The following is a 17,157-nucleotide window of genomic DNA, read 5'->3' on the forward strand; positions in this document are numbered from 1 at the left end:
GTGCTTTACGGCCTCAGCTGTGCTTTACGGCCTCAGCTCTTTGATGGGCTCAAGAAGAGTTTGGCTTTGTAGATTACCCAGTTTTGGGGGTTTGTGTGTGTGTGTTTGTTCGTTTTGTTTTTGTTTTGTTTTGTTTTGAGACGGAGTCTTGCTGTGTCACCCAGGCTAGAGTGCAATAGTGCAATCTCGGCTCACTGCAAGCTCTGCCTCCCAGGTTCACACCATTCTCCTGGCTCAGCCTCCCGAGTAGCTGAGACTACAGGCACCCGCCACCACGCCTGGCTAATTTTTTTGTGTGTTTTTAGTAGAGACGGGGTTTCACCATGTTAGCCAGGATAGTCTCGATCTCCTGATCTCATGATCTGCCCGCCTCAGCCTCCCAAAGTGTTGGGATTACAGGCGTGAGCCACTGCGCTCGGCCATTTGAGACAGAGCTTTGCTCTTGTTGTCCAGGCTGGAGTGCAGTGGTACAATCTTAGCTCACTGCAACCTCTGTCTCACCTTTTCAAGCCATTGTCCTGCCTCAGCCTCCCAAGTAGCTGGGACTACAGGCATGCGCCACCATGCCCGGCTAATTTTTCTGTATTTTTAGTAGAGATAGGGTTCACCATGTTGGCCAGGCTGGTCTCGAACTCCTGACCTCAGGTAATGACCCACCTCAGCCTCCCAAAGTGGGATTACAGGCATGAGCCACCATGCCTGGCCATGTGTTTGGTTTTTTGGAGACAGGGTCTCACTCTGTTGTCCAGGCTGGAGTTCAGTGGCACAGTCATGACTCACTACAGCCTCCATCTCCCATGCTCAAGCAGTCCTCCCACCTCAGCCTTCCTAGTAGCTACCCAGCTTTTTCATGTCATTAAGGTGGGAGCTTCTCTTGTAGCTTTGTGTATTCTAAACAGAAGCAAAACTGTAAATCTGTGTTTTTTAAGAAAAATTTTGGCTCTGAAGTCCTTGATTTATTAAATCTTATGGGGAGGCTTAATTTAAATTGGTAAAAACATAGAGTCAGCTGGAGCCTCCCTCTTCCCATGGCTTCCCCCAATACTTGCCTTCTTCTTAGAATACTGAAGAAGTTCTGTAGAGCCCAATTTGAAAATCACTGGCCTAAGTCATTCCTGTTGTATTTTCTGATTGTAAAATATATAAACTTTTATCTCCTTGACTAGTTGTTTGGCCCAGGCTTGCTCATCCCCTGCTTTGTCTTTAATACAGGTACTTATGGAAACTCTAGGTGCTCTGGGGGCCCAGTGCCGATGGGCTGCCTGCAACATCTATTCCACTCTCAATGAAGTGGCTGCTGCTCTAGCAGAAAGTGGTAAGAGCTTGTTCTCTGTGCCTTTGGCTAAAGTAAGTCTCCAAAAAGTTCTGTTGTTTCAGCATAAATCTTTAAAGAAGGTTGACAATAAAAGAACTATCTTGGAAGAAATAGATCTCAATTCTTGATGAATTTACTTTTTCTGGCCTTCGCTTGTCAAATATGATCTAGTTAACTTTGCCATTTTACAGTTGACAAATATCTACCTATGTCTAATATTCCATTGTTAGGTAATGCTTTGTTTTGACTCACTGATTTACTAATAGCAGAGCACTAGTGAACACTACTCATTGAGGTAACATGGATTACAGGAGAAAATGCTTCAGCCTTAGTTTTGTGACCCTATTGGTTTTCCAGCAAGTAATTTGCCCTGATTTAATGTTTGGTGTTTCTGCTTCAGGAGTAAAGAGGACTTGACCTGGCAGATTAATATTTGATCACAGCATCCACTAGTAGTTGATGGACAAAAGAAGTAGAGAAATTTGGACTTTGCCAGCCTCTTGCCTTTACTCTTTGGCAGTACAGCTCAGCGTTTCATTTGTTCTTTCATTTTACTTTACTTATTTATAAGATTTTATGGCTGTATATATGATAGAAAAATATTTAATACTTTATTAATACAAATAGTAAATGTGTACCCCAGTGAATACGCATTCATTTCTTTTCCTTTTTTTTTAAGTAGAGACAGAGTCTTGCTCTGTCACCCAGGCTGGAGTGCAGTAGTGCAATAGTGTTTCCCTGCATCCTTCAATTCCTGGGAACAGGTGATCCTCCCACCTCAGTCTTCTGAGTAGCTGGGACTTTAGGCACATGCCACCATGCCCAGCTAACTTAAAAAATTTTTTTGAAGACACGGGGTCTTGCTCTGTTGCTCAGGCTACTCTCAAACAGCCGGCCTCAAGTGATCCTCTCGCCTCATCCTCCCAAAGTGCTGGGATTAGAGGTGTGAGCCACCATGCCCAGCCCATTTTTTTTTTATTTCTTAATTTAATTTCTATTTTTAATTTTTATTATTTTATTATTTTTATTTTATTTATTTATATTTTTGAGACAGAGTCTCACTCCGTCGCACAGGCTGGAGTGCAATGGTGTGATCTCAGCTCACTGCAACCTCCGCCTCCCGGGTTCAAGCAACTCCCCTGCCTCAGCCTCCTGAGTAGCTGGGATTACAGGTGGCCTCCACTACACCTGGCTAATTTTTGTATTTTTAGTAGAGACGGGGTTTCACCATGTTAGTCAGGCTGGTCTTGAACTCCTGACCTCAGGTGACCCGCCTGCCTTGGCCTCCCAAAGTGCTGGGATTACAGGCGTGAGCCACTGTGCCCAGCAACCCCATTTCTTTTTTTTAAACAAATGCTTACTGACCTACTCTAAGAGCTGTAAGGGCAAATGAGGCAATGTCTTTACCCTCAGAATCTTATATTTTGGTGAGGAGATAATACACATATATAAATAATGATACAAGGACATATATGATAAATGCCATGACAGATTATAAATCCATATTCACTACACAAACAAGAGGCTTAGAAAAGTTCAGATTCCCACTTTGGGAGGCCGAGACAGGTGGATCACCTGAGGTCAGGAGTTCAAGAGCAGCGTGGCCAACATGGTGAAACTCCGTCTCTACTAAAAGTACAAAAATTAGCCGGGGGTAGTGGAGGGCACCTGTAATCCCAGCTACTCAGAAGGCTGAGGCAGGAGAATCGCTTGAACCCAGGAGGCAGAGGCTGCAGTGAGCCGAGATTGCACCACTGCACTCTAGCCTGGGGGACAGAGCCAGACTCCATCTCAAAAAAAAAAAAAAAAAAAAAGGCCGGGCGCAGTGGCTCACACCTGTAATCCCAGCATTTTAGGAGCCTGAGGCGGGGCAGATCATGAGGTCAGGAGTTCGAGACCAGCCTGGCCAATATGGTGAAACCCCGTCTCTACTAAAAATACAAAAATTAGCTGGGCGTGGTGCCATGCACCTGTAGTCCCAGCTACTCAAGAGGCCGAGGCAGGAGAATCACCTGAACCCAGGAGGTGGAGGTTGCAGTGAGCCGAAATGGTGCCATTGCACTCCAGCCTGGGTGTCAGAGCGAGACTCCATCTCAAAAAGAAAAAGAAAAGTTCAGATTCCTTGAGCGCTCATTTCCAGCTGGGTTAATCAGGCTTCGTTAGGAACATGACACTTAACTGGGCTATGAATTATAGTAACGTTTTAGCAAGTGGAGAAACACTTTTTTTTTCTTAATAATAGGGTGGAATGATTAAAGTATAGAAGCAAAAAAATTAAAGTGTAATTGGGAAATGGTGAGAATGCCAGTTTGAGTGGATCAAGAAGTAACTGTTTCTGGTTTTTCTTTTCCCTCTAGTCACTTTTTTTTTTTTTTTTTTTTTTTTGGAGACAGAGTCTCGCCCTGTCCCCTAGGCTGGAGTGCAATAGCAATGATCTTGGCTCACTGCAACCTCCGACTCCCAGGTTCAAGCCATTCTTCTGCCTCAGCCTCCCCAGTAGCTGAGACGACAGGCGTGCACCACCACACCCAGCTAATTTTTGTATTTTTAGTAGAGACAGGTTTCATCATGTTGGCCAGGCTGGCCTTGAACTCCTGATCTCAGGTGATCCACCCACCTCAGCCTCCCAAAGTCCTGGGATTACAAGAGTGAGCCACTGTGCCTGGCCCCCTCTCGTTACATTTTAAACAGCTGTCATACCTTTGTCCATTCTGCTTGTCCTCATTGGGCTAATAAGAGCAGAATGACCATCAAAGACAAAGGAATGGATAAAGGGGCTGAAGGCAATGCCAATCAGTAAAGAATGTCAATCCAAGGATTATAGCAGAATGAGAGAGTTGGAAATTAGGAACCAGAATCTTCTCACTAAAATTTGGTGATCAGCCTCTTTTGGTCTTTAATGGTTTCTCTTTGTTCCTTTTTTTCTCAGGATTTCCTGTTTTTGCCTGGAAGGGAGAGTCAGAAGATGACTTTTGGTGGTGCATTGATAGATGTGTGAATGTGGAGGGCTGGCAGCCAAACATGGTGGGTCAGATTTCTGCTAATACAATTCTGTAGGGGTCAGGAATGGGGATGGGAGGAGGTTATGGCCTGGGAGAGGGTTTCCCAACAAGAAGAAAGGAAAATGGCTTCATTTCTATCTGACGTACCTGGATTTCCAGCAGAACTAGATTCTTATGCTATGGGTACCCCAAGAGTATTGAAGCTCTTATAACCTCAAAGTGCCTTAATTATTGGTTCTAATGTTGGAAGCATTTATATTCATTAGAAACATTAAAGTGCTGCCCAGGATTCACACGTGGCTGGTTAAAAAGCAAGAGTAATGAGTTTCCATTCCCTGCTACTGCCTACTCCCCCACCTTACAACAACCAAAAAACCCAAACAAACCACCCCAGAGCTCTCAAGATGCTTAGCCTTCTCTCTAGAATCCATATACTTGTCATGTGAGTCAGGACTAGAAAAAAAAAATAAAAATAATAGAGTTCATATAATGCATTTATAGTAAACCTGAAGAGCTTCCAAGTTCAAGTTTCTTCTCTTTATATTCGTTCCTCACATCTAAAAAGACAACAAGGCAAAGTTTTGGGGTTGTAATTTTTGCTTCATTTTTATTTTTGTGTTATTCTTTAGATCAAGTCTTGAAGCCTGATAGCACATTAGATTTGCAAAGAGGCAAAAAGCTACACAAAGGGCTGGGTGTGGTGGCATGTAATGCCAGCACTTTGGGAGCCCAAGGCAGGTAGATTCCTTCAGCCCAGGAGTTTGAGACCAGCCTGGGCAACATAGGGAGACACTGTCTCTACAAAAAAATACAAAAATTAGCAGGATGTGTTGGCATGCACCTGTAGTAGTAGTCCCAGCTACTTAGGAGGCTGAGGTGGAAGGATCACTTGAGCCCAGGAGGTAGAGGCTGCAGTGAGCCGAGATAACACCAGTGCAATCCAGCCTGGGTGAGAGAGTGAAACTGTGCCCCCACCCCAAACCCCTCCCCAAAAAGCTACACAAACTATGAGGTGCTCCTATTTTGCAAATAATTCTGCCCCCTTCCCTTGGGGGAGGGGGCGGAAATTAGGGAATGTGCTGACAAAAGAATCCCTGAAGCTCTAGTCCAACCATTGCTTGCTGCTGAAGGCTGCAGGGCAGGCCTCACTTGGTGCATGGCAGAGAAGTAGCTTCTTTCTGAATTCTGTGATCCAGGTCACACTGCACCAGGCTTGTTTGAGGAAGCTGGGTTAGAGCCTTCATATCCTAAAGGGGTGGGGGAGCAGGGTTGACAGTGGCTGTAAGATGAGTCAGCTTGTTCCAACGGTTTTAATAGTGACACGAGGGAGTGTGACTGACAGATGCTAAAGCAGATATGCCAGGGAGTTTCTCCTGGGAATAAAACATTGATTTTTAAAGTCAGGAACCCAGGGAGGACATTAGGATTTTACCTGGAGAACATTACAAACTGTAGAACCAGCACAAACTGCTAGGAAGGTTAATAAAGAGAGTAAGACAAGGACAAAAACAGTTGTCAGCCCAGAAAACAAGACCCATACCTCTTTAGATTCTGTCAAGATTTAGTACTTTTCCTTACTTCCCACCCTTGGGAAGATTTCCTGATGACAAGAATTTCCTGCAGTAGATTTACATGGTGAGAATTATGGGCAGAGTTCATTAAGTAAATCTTAGAGGCAGCAACTACCTGTCTGTGTCATATCTTCCTTAAAAGGGAAAAGTGGATGAGAATAGTGCGACTTACAACACAGAGTTTCCAGTTGTTCAATCTCTCTTGTCTCTTATCTTTTCTGTAGAAGGGAAAACTTCATGAGGGATTCCATACATGGAGAATGGGAGAGGGAAACTCAGAAGAGCCTTTTGCTTTCTTGGGGCATCTGTTCTGGGGGTTTCTACTTGTAGTATGGAGCAAGTACAAAAGCTCTGATGAGAGTCCTAACTTGAATTCTGGTTCTCAAGCAATGTTTGAGTGAGGGAGAGAAAATAGGTCAACAGCAAGAGCAAAAGAGAAAAAGAGATCAGGTGGTAGACATGAGGTTGGGGATTTTGTGTACTCGGGGGTCCAGAATGGCAGTTTTGGCACTTACAGCAGAGTTGATAATTGATGGGACTGCAAGATGGGTGCATGTCAGCAGAGGGCAACCCAGTTCTGTGGGACTTTCCAGGAGGATGGGTATAACAATTTGCAGAGTCCTGCTAAACACTTCTGACAGCCTAGCGAAGGACTGAAGTATCATAGCCTCGTGCCTGATAGTGTTCTAAGCTGGTTTTTCTTTATCTTTATAATTCAAAAGCTTTTCTCTGCTGATGAAAGCTCCAGTGGGCACAGAACTGTGTTTATCTTTAATCCCAACCTGAAATAGTGATAGATGAGCTGTTCAGAAGCTTGCTTGCACACCTACATGCTGCACGGTTCCCTGGTTATTTTTAATTTGGTTTCTACAGAGTGTGAGGTTGTGCTAGGCAAAACCCTACAGTGCTGCCTGATATTTTGGGTGGGAGAGTGCCTATACTTTGGGAGAAGAGAAGGTTAATGGAATACAGTTTTATAAGCCATTGTTCCGAGAGGGAGACTTAATTATCTGACCATTTATTGATTGATTTTTCTTTTTTTCTTAAGAGGCTGTGTAAACTGAGGCCTCTTATTTAAACTAAGTCTTGACTGAATATATTTAAAGTCCATTTAGGCTTTCTGAATACCTATAGTAGATTCAAGATCTAGTGGCCTAGATGACCACAAGTTATCAATCCATAAGAAAATCCTCAGTTAGTTGCTGTATATTTTGATGCAGTAGATATATCATAGGGAGGGTTGTTTGGCTGTGCGAATTAAAATTGGCCTTTCTCCTCTCATTGTCTTTTACTTCAATATAATGACTATTTGGCAGATTATTGCATTTACTCTGGCTTTAAGTTACTTTGCATAACCATATGGGAAATTTTAAATATCTGTAAATTGCTAATTAGATTGGGATGCAAGACCCAGAGAAGCACTGAAGCCTTCAGGCTTCAGCAAAGTGAATGATGTTATTGATGCTTACTATTGCAGATCTTGGATGATGGAGGGGATCTTACCCACTGGATTTATAAAAAGTATCCCAACATGTTTAAGAAAATCAAGGGCATAGTAGAGGAGAGTGTTACTGGAGTTCATAGGTAAGATTTGACATGGGCATACCTGGTTTTATGCAGTCTAGACATAAAGTCTTATAAACACATACCTATAAAACACGTATTAAAAATTGGAGCCTGCTATGAGGTAACAACATTTCAACTTGCTGTGAGGTGATCAGATCTCAGCTTGCTTTGAGGTGACCAGATCTCTCTTGTTTTTTTTTTTTTTAATTAACAACACAAATAATGAACCTAAAATAGTGAGAAGGGGGCAGGTGGGAGAACAAGTGAAGTCCTCACGTTTTCTAGTGATTGTAAACAATTACTTCTTGTCCTTTTTGGACACATTTATTCATTCATTCAACAAATATTTAATGAACTTCTACAATGAACGAGGAACTGCTCTAGGTGCTAGGAATCTAGCAGTAGACAAAACAGACAAAAAAACTCTGCCATCTTAGAGCTTACATTCTTACATGGAAAGCAAGGACATAGGGTTCTGCTTCTCAAATGAGCAATAATTCTCTGAGTAAAATTGGAATTATTTCAGTTCAATTTCTGTGATCATTTCTATGATTTATTTCACCCATAAAGAACTAAAAGGATGAAAAAAAAGTTTTAGGGAAGTAAATTCTGAACCAGCCACCGTCACTGCTTCAATACATTATCATCTTTTTGAATGTACAAAACAGGTCAGGAATTCAAGACTAGCCTGGCCAACATGGTGAAACCCCATCTCTATTAAATACAAAAATTACCCAAGTGTGGTGGCGCGCACCTGTAGTCCCAGCTACTCAGGAGGCTGAGGCACAAAAATCGCTTGAACCCGGGAGGCAGAGGTTGCAGTGAGCTGAGATCACGCCGCTGCACTCCAGCCAGGGTGACAGAGTGAGGCTCCGTCTCAAAAAAAAAACAAAAATTGTGAGTGTATTTGAAAGTTAAAATTGTTGCAGTAGATTAGTGGGATTAAGCATGGTTTTTAAAGTAGTACTTAAAGTTACTCCTTTTATAATTAAAAAGATGAGTGAAATTAATACACAGTTTAAGCTGGGCATAGTGGCTCATGCCTGTAACCCAGCACTTTGGGAGGCCAAGATGGGAGGATCACTTGAGTCTAGGAGTTTGAGACCAGCCTGGGCAACACAGTGAGACCCTGTCTCTATTAAAAAAAAGAAAAAATGCTGGAAGGCTGGGTACAGTGACTCACCCCTGTAATCCCAGCGCTTTGGGAGGCTGAGGCAGGCAGATCACCTGAGGTCGGGAGTTTGAGACCAGCCTGACCAACATGGAGAAACCCCATCTCTACTAAAAATACAAAATTAGCTGGGCATGGTGGCAGATGCCTGTAATCCCAGCTACTCAGGAGGCTGAGGCAAGAGAATCGCTTGAACCCAGGAGGCGGAGGTTGCAGTGAACTGAGATCACACCATTTCTCTCCAGCAGGGACAACAAGAGTGAAACTCTATCTCAAAACAAACAAAACACAAACAGCCAGGTGTAGTCTCATGTACTTGTAGTTCCGGCAGGCAGTGAGACCAGTGCAGATTTAGTGAACATTGTACCCAGTAGGTAATTTTTCAACCTTCAACCCGCTCCCACTCACCCACTTTTTATAGTCTCCAGTGAAGGCCTTAAAATTTAGAGATGGGTCAAGGATTTTCCCCACATGACTTTTGAATAAAATCTTTATTGTGAAGCTGTATATGCAGGCTCTAGAAAGATATTCTTTGTTTCTCAGTGGCCACCTAATAGGATGAAACTAGTCATGTCTCACGCTCTCATGCCTACCCAATCATCGTATTTCTGGGGCCTGCTATGAAAGCAATGGTAGATTGTAACGTTCCGATGTTTTTTGTTCTTGGCTTCCCTCATCCTCAGGCTGTACCAACTGTCCAAAGCTGGGAAGCTGTGTGTTCCAGCCATGAATGTCAATGACTCAGTCACCAAACAGAAATTTGACAACCTCTACTGTTGCCGTGAATCAATTCTTGATGGGTATTGTTTATTATCTTTGAGATGAACTTGTGTTGTCAAGTTGAGATTCTAAGTTTTTTGGCTTTGGTTATTTCTGGAAAGGATTCATGTAGCATCTCTGGATAATGTCTCCACTAAGCCAGAGCTTTGTCACCTCGTAAATTAAAATTACATTATTTTTATTTTCTCCTTTGTATCTTTTCTATTTCTAAATATTATATTTTCAAAACATTATCTAATAAATGTATGTTGCTTTTATGTTTAAAAATTACTGTGTTATCTACATCTTCTTCCTTTCTGCACCACTTGCAAGAAAGGGGGAAAAAAAGGGAAAAAACCCTTACATATAGGATTGGTTGGATGGCAGGGAGTGAGAAAATATGTATTTTATTCAACCTTTCTTTCTGGTCATTAGTTTCTCTAGGATAGAAATCAGACTTTCAGTGTTACAGCTCTTTTAGAATTTGTCTAGCAGGTTTTCTAGTCTTTACCAGAAAACCCCTTTAAAAAAAAAAAAAGAAACCAGACTTTCTTTCAAAATGAAAAACAAACCAACCAAGAAACCCCATGAAAACAAAGAGATTCAATCTAACCTCAAGGCAGAAACAAGAGAAGATTTTTCTGATTTAATGTGTTTTTTTCCCCTAGACTTAAAAGGACAACAGACATGATGTTTGGTGGAAAGCAAGTGGTAGTCTGTGGCTATGGAGAGGTGACGTTTAACCTTTCATTTATTAGGTGTTTTAAATGGATTTTGTTGAAATATTCTGGAATTTTTTATTTGTATGGACATATGAGTACACTCGTTACCACTTTAGATGAGAAAAAGAACTTCAGAGGCCCTCTGGTTAAAGTAGTCTTTCTTTTTCCCTTTGCATTGCCGCCATTTTTCCTTAAGTTGATTTTCTGACTTGCTCCAGTACCACCGTTTGTGATGTTCTTTTTAGCTTGTGTTTTGATTATGAATCGTGAGTGTGGGTGTTCTTGTGCACATGAATGCGATAAGCAGGAGCCAGGGGTTTGTTTATGAGCTGTATTCAATTATTTGTTCTTCTTGTTTTCCCCAAGTATGAATCTATTCAGTGAAATTCCTCCCGGGGGTGGAAAGAGGGGGTGCACTTTCCCAGAAGCTTTGAGAAATGGTTTTCTCGGTGACTTTCCTTAATATGTGTGCTCTCTCCCCTCTTCAGGTGGGGAAAGGGTGCTGTGCTGCCCTGAAAGCCATGGGCTCCATTGTGTATGTAACTGAAATTGACCCCATCTGTGCCCTGCAAGCCTGGTAAGCCTCTACACTACCATCTCACTTGCAATCTTGGAGCTGTCTCCAAAGAATGGCCTGGTTGATGCCACACTTTATTTTATTTTATTTTATTTTTTATTTTTTTTTATTTTTTTTTTGAGATGGAGTCTCGCTCTATCAGGCCGGATCTAAGCTCACTGCAAGCTCCGCCTCCCAGGTTTACGCCATTCTCCTGCCTCAGCCTCCCGAGTAGCTGGGACTACAGGTGCCCGCCACCTCGCCCGGCTAGTTTTTTGTATTTTTTTTTAGTAGAGATGGGGTTTCACCGTGTTAGCCAGGATGGTCTCGATCTCCTGACCTCGTGATCCGCCCACCTCGGCCTCCCAAAGTGCTGGGATTACAGGCTTGAGCCACTGCTCCCGGCCTGCCACACTTTATTTTAGAGGAGCCCAGATCCTCAGAGAGGCTGCCACTAACTCTAAGCATCTGCCTTTCAAAAAGGTCAAGGAGCTCTGCTTGGAGAGAGCAGAGACTATCAGAAAAGTGAAAATTTAGAAATCCTGTGGAGATAGTAACAGGGATTCTGTCAGCCAGAGAACAAGTAGCCCCTTACTTTCTCCATGTGTAATACTTGGCTTTCAAATAATGATCAGAAAAGAAATTGGCAGGCATCAGATGCCTTCTGATGTGTTACACTGAAAATAGTCCTTCTGTGGTATTCCTCCCAAAAATGTATAACCTGAATCTAATTGTGAGGAAACATTAGACCAATCCCAATTAAGGGTAAAATCTACTAACTCTGAGTGAAGGGTATATGAGAATTATTGACACTAGTATTATAATTCTTAAGTTTGAAATGATTCTAAAATTAAAAGTTAAAAAGAAGAATAGTTCTTTTCTTAGTATAAAATGTGGGTAATCATACCTACCTCATAGGATTGTGAGAGTTCAGTAAAATAATCATTAACATAGGCTGGGTGTGATGGGTTCATGCCGGTAATCCCAGCACTTTGGGAGGCTGAGGCAGGAGGATTGCCTGCACCCAGGAGTTCGAGACCAGCCTTGGCAACATAGGGAGACCCCATCTCTACAAATAGTTTTTTAAAATTAGCTGGGTGTGGTGGTGCATGCCTGTGGTCCCAGCTACTTGGGAGGCTGAAGTAGGAGGATCACCTAAGCCTGGGAGGTTGAGGCTGCAGTGAGTTGTGATTATGCCACTACCCTCCAGCCTGGGTGACCCAGCAAGACCCTGTCTCAAAATAATAATTATCATTCTATATTATACATTATATAACAAATACGTAATTATATAAGGTACAGAGCTGCTGCCACATAATATATGCTCTCTAAATGATAGCTGTTATTAAAATTGTCTCTTGCCATCCTCAGCAGGGTGGGAAATACCACTGTTCTTAAAAACTATTGCAGAGTCCAGGTGTCTGTGGCCTAGGGGAACCATCATCCTTCTAGTACACTAAGGGTTTATTACAGGAACCTGAACATGTTTTAATACAAATTGTGATACTGTTCAGATTATCCTATAGACATGAATTGATCACTTACTATGCATTAGATACTGTGCTACGTGCTGAGAATAAGATGAATGTATAAATGAGATAAGGTCCGGCTGTTAGAAGCACACAGACAAATAACCACTGTGCAGTGAAGTAAATGCTGTCATGGAGTTAAACGGCACATGCTTCTGTAGGAGCATAAAGGAGAAATTGCTTACCAAGGAGCAAGGGAGCAGGGTAGAAAGAGATGTCAGCAGAGCAGAGTCTTGACATTTGTTTAGGTGTTTTCTTAGTTTGGAAGTATATTCCAGGTACAGGGAACATGCGTGTTGTCTCCAAGGAAGGAGATAGCATGGCAGATGTAAGAAGCTGGAAATATTTTAATGTGGTTGGCAGATGGGATACATTTGGGGGAGTGGTGCTATCTAAGGTAGCAGTCATGGGAGTCATATGTCAATATAAACACATATTACTGCAAGTATTTGGGTCTTATTCTAATCCTGCCTTATCCTTAAGAATAGGCAGTCTCACTGAAGTATTTTAAGCAAGGAAATGACATGATCCAAATTGCATTTAGGAAAATCACTCTGCAAAATGATTTAGAAAGATGTAAACCTAGAGGCAATGAGATTGTGCCAGGGGTTACTATAGTAATTTAGGCAAGAAGGAGTAAGACCTAAACTTAAGCAAGGCCAGTATGTATTAGAGAAGAGAAGACAGATGAAAGAGACTTTTAAGGAATTAAAGAAAAAGACTCAGCCTGATTTGGTGACAACTTCAATTAGGGAGAGGCAGCAAGGACATTCTTGTTTATATGGCTCATTCAGATGGATGAACAGTGATGCTATTGATCAAGATAGAAAATACAGAATAAGAAATAAATGAAGTTGTGAGTGCAGAGAAAATAATAAGTTTATTTTCAAACACAGTAAGTTTGAGATCCTTCTGGGACATTCATGAGGTGCTATCCAGTGGCTAATTTGATCCTTGGCTGTGAAGCTTCAGAGAGATCTAAGCTGAAGATACAAATGTAAAAATCAGCCATCTATAAGCAGTCATTTGCAGTCAAGGGAAGAATATGGTTCTCTATACTGAAAGAATAGAGAACAGAATAAAGGCATAACCCTGCAGAGCACCAATATCCAAAGGTTGGCTGAAGTTGAGGAGAGACAATTAAGAGAAGTAAGAGGAAAACCAGGAGAGATGTATCATGGAGTCCAAGGGGTATAGAGTTTTAAGAAGGCAAATAATGTTTAATGTAGTAGAAGAAATCAAATAATGTAAGAATCTAAGAAGTTGGGCATGGTGGTGTATGCCAACAGTCCTGGCTACTCAGGAGGCTGAGGCAGGAGGATTGCTTGAGGCCAAGAGTTAGAGGCTATAGTGCACTATGATTATGCCTGTGACTAGCTACTACACTCCAGCCTGGTCATCATGGTGAGATCCCATTTCTAAAAACAAACAAACAAACAAACAGTTAAGAGTCTAAGAAATCTTGGGTTTGGCCTTCGGGAAATCACTGATGATCTTGGAGAGCACTTTCAAGGGGGTAGTTGGTTAAATAGCTAAGTGGCACTTTCTACAGTTTCTGGAAATTCGGTCAGGGAATCTCATGGTAGCCCCTGGCTCCCTATTATCAGGAAGAAATAAGTCTCATGATGCAGAGGAACCTTTTATTTCTGTCTTGTATGAACTAAGGAAATTGTTTGGATTTTTCACTTCTAAGAATAGTTCAGCTATCTCAAGAAATGACAGCAACTTGATATTAGCTTTTGAAGTCCTGTGTTAAAAGGCTCCCCAGCTGCCTGTTTAGGTTAATTGGTCATGCTTTATTTCAACAGTATGGATGGATTTCGACTGGTGAAATTAAATGAGGTCATCCGACAAGTGGACATTGTTATTACCTGTACAGGTATGATAATGACATTTTAAATGGGGTGGCACTTGGGAATGTTTTTATGGAGCAAGTGCAAGATGATTGGAAATATTCTGAAAAACCAAACTCTAAAAGCTAGAGAGAGATAGTAGCCCACAAAGCCAATCAGTCTTTCATATTCTTCCTAATTCTTTAGAGCTCTGACCAGAGGTATACGATTAGGTCATTCCTATGTAAAAACATTTTTCTTCACACTTTAAGACAACTGTTATATCTCCATTCATCCTAGGAGATAGCTAGAGATGAGATTCAGTTATAAAGTTTTATTTGAGAAGCCAGATCTTAAATGTACACTTGATTTTTTATTTTACCTCCAAAAGTGATGTATGTTTCTCTCTAGTATGTAATTAAGGCAAGGCTAGAGAGAAATTCTTTCATAGTTAGAGAAAGTAGAAGAGGTTATTCTGTTAATTCCCAAAGAGGTAGATTTTGAGTTTTAAGGAATATGCAGAAATGCCTGGTTTCCTCTAGGATAAGATACTTATTTTTATGTAGAACCATAAACTACAGGAACACTGGTTTTCTTTTATAATTCTATTTTAGAGGGGGAAATCGAACAGAATAAAAAAAAAATTTGTAGTTGTAGCCTCAGGGAGAAATAGGGGCAGAGAAGAGGGACCATAAGAAGCTGTTCTTGGTTCTTATCAATCCCCTGATCTCTTTTGTTGTTTTAAATAGAGATGAGGTCTCACTCTCCAGGCTGGTCTCAAACTCCTGGCCTCAGGTGATTCTCCCACCTCTGCTTCCCAAAGTGATGGGATTATAGGCATGGGCCACCCTGCCCAGCCTGGACCTTTTTTTTTTATTGCTTTTTTGTGAGCTGTAATTGATTTACTACACGTTTCACACATTTAAAGTGTTCACTGTTTTTTAGTAATTCACAGAGTTTGTACAACTATCACCACAATCTAATGTTTTTACTGAGTTGTAATTCACATCGTAATGTTCACCCTTTTAAAGTGTACAGTTCAATGGCTTTTAGTCAAGTTGTGGAACATCCCAATTATCAAATTTTTATCACCCCAAAAAGAAACCCTGTATCATTAGCAGTCACTCCTTATTCCATTCTCCATCATACCCCAGCCCTAGGCAACCACCATTTCCCTATTCTGGACATTTCATGTAAATGGAATTATAGCAACACCTGCAAAAAGAAGGAGAAAAAATAATAATTTTTTTTAAAAAGGAATCATTCATGGCTGGGCACGGTGGCTCACACCTGTAATCCCAGCACTTTGGGAGGCCGAGGCAGGTGGATCACCTGAGGTCAGGAGTTCGAGACCAGCCTGGCCAACATGGTGAAACCCCAACTCTACTAAAAATACAAAAAATTAGCCAGATGTGGTGGCAGGCGCCTGTAGTCTCAGCTACAGGAGTGTGAGGCAGGAGAACTGCTTGAACCCAGAAGGCGGAGGTTGCAGTGAGCTGAGATTATGCCATTGTACTCCAGCCTGGGCAACAAGAGTGAAACTCCTTCTCAAAAAAAAAGGAATCATTCAATATGTGGTCTTTTGTGACCAGCCTCATAGCAGGATGTTTTCAGGGCCTCCCCATATGATGGTATATATCAGTACCTTATTCCTTTTCTTGCTGAGTAATGTGTCATTGTATGGTTATACCATATTTTATTTATCTGTTCATTAACTGGTAGACATTTGGGTTGTTTTCCCTTTTGGGCTATTAGGAATAATGCTGCTATGAACATTGAATACAAGTTTTTATGTGGACATATATTTTCAGTTCCCTTGGGTATATACTAAGAGTAGAATTGCTAGATCATATAGTAACTCTGTTTTTAACATTTTCAGGCTGGATGTGGTGGCTCACACCTGTAATCCCAGCACTTTGGAAGGCCTAAGTAGGCAGATCACTTGAGCCCAGGAGTTCAGACCATCCTGGGCAACATGGCAAAACTCTGTCTCTACCAAAAAAAATACAAAAATGAGCCGGGTATGTGGTCCAAGTAGCTGGGACTACAAGCACACACCACCACACCCGGCTAATTTTTTGTATTTTAGTAGAGACAGGGTTTCACCATGTTGCCCAGGCTGGTCTCGAACTCCTGAGCTCAGGCAATCCACCCCTCAGCCTCCCAGTGTTAGGATTATAGGCATGAGCCACCACGCCTGGCTGGAATTGGCAAATTTTTTGAAAGTGACTGCACCATTTTACAATCCCACCAACAATACATGTGCCTTCTAATTTCTCCATATCTTCACCAACACTTGTTATTGCCATTCTTTTTGATATTGCCATCCTAGTGAACGTAAAGTGGCATCTCATTGTGGTTTTGATTTCCATTTCCCTAATAACTAATGATGTTGAGCATCTTTTCGTGTATTTATTGGCCATTTGTACATCTTCTCTGAGGAAATGTCGATTCAGAGCCTTTTCTTTTTTTTTCTTTTGAAGACAGGGTCTCACTCTGTCACCCAGGCTACAGTGTAGTGGTGCAATCACAGCTCACTGCAGCCTTGACCTATGGGGCTCAATCGATCCTCCCACCTTAGCCTCCCTAGTAGCTGGGACTACAGGCACATGCCACCACACCCAGCTTATTTTTGTATTTTTTTGTAGAAATGGGGCTTTGCCATGTTGCCCAGGCTGGTCTCAAACTCCAGGGCTCAAGTTATTGATTCTGCCACCTCAGCCTCCCAAAGTGCTGGGATAACAGGCATGAGTGAGCATGGCTGGCCTGCTTTTTTTTGAGACAGAGTCTTGCTCTGTCGCCCAGGCTGGAGTGCGGTGGCGCGATCTCGGCTCACCGCAAGCTCCACCTCCCAGGTTCACGCCATTCTCCTGCCTCAGGCTCCTGAATAGCTGGGACTAAAGGCACCCGCCACCATGCCCAGCTAATTTTTTGTATATTTAGTAGAGATGGGGTTTCACCATGTTAGCCAGGATGGTCTCAATCTCCTGACCTCGTGACCCGCCCACCTCGGCCTCCCAAAGTGCTGGGATTACAGGTGTGAGCCACCGCGCCCGGCCTGGCCTGCTTATTTTTAAATTGTCTTCTTCTTATTGGGTTGTAAGAATTCCTTATAACAAGTCCCTTATCAGTTA

General features: G+C 42.1%; 1 protein-coding gene and 1 non-coding gene across 5 annotated transcripts in view; both read left to right on the forward strand.

Moving 5' to 3' along the window:
• Nucleotides 1-17,157, forward strand: part of AHCYL2 (adenosylhomocysteinase like 2) — a 210,576-nt gene that overhangs the window by 175,636 nt on the left and 17,783 nt on the right. For all 4 annotated transcript variants that reach the window (XM_025379982.1, XM_025379983.1, XM_025379985.1 and 1 more), the window contains exons 5-11: nucleotides 1,213-1,315; nucleotides 4,245-4,339; nucleotides 7,366-7,472; nucleotides 9,309-9,425; nucleotides 10,053-10,116; nucleotides 10,595-10,683; nucleotides 14,000-14,070. In XM_025379982.1, the coding sequence (XP_025235767.1) occupies nucleotides 1,213-1,315; nucleotides 4,245-4,339; nucleotides 7,366-7,472; nucleotides 9,309-9,425; nucleotides 10,053-10,116; nucleotides 10,595-10,683; nucleotides 14,000-14,070 (646 nt within the window). The remainder of the gene's footprint in view (nucleotides 1-1,212; nucleotides 1,316-4,244; nucleotides 4,340-7,365; nucleotides 7,473-9,308; nucleotides 9,426-10,052; nucleotides 10,117-10,594; nucleotides 10,684-13,999; nucleotides 14,071-17,157) is intronic.
• On the forward strand, nucleotides 9,846-9,907 carry LOC112621910. The gene has a single exon (XR_003118837.1). It is a non-coding gene; the product is annotated as a U7 small nuclear RNA (small nuclear RNA).

The sequence above is a fragment of the Theropithecus gelada genome, chromosome 3 (assembly GCF_003255815.1).
Source record: "Theropithecus gelada isolate Dixy chromosome 3, Tgel_1.0, whole genome shotgun sequence".
NCBI classification, from domain to species: domain Eukaryota; kingdom Metazoa; phylum Chordata; class Mammalia; order Primates; family Cercopithecidae; genus Theropithecus; species Theropithecus gelada.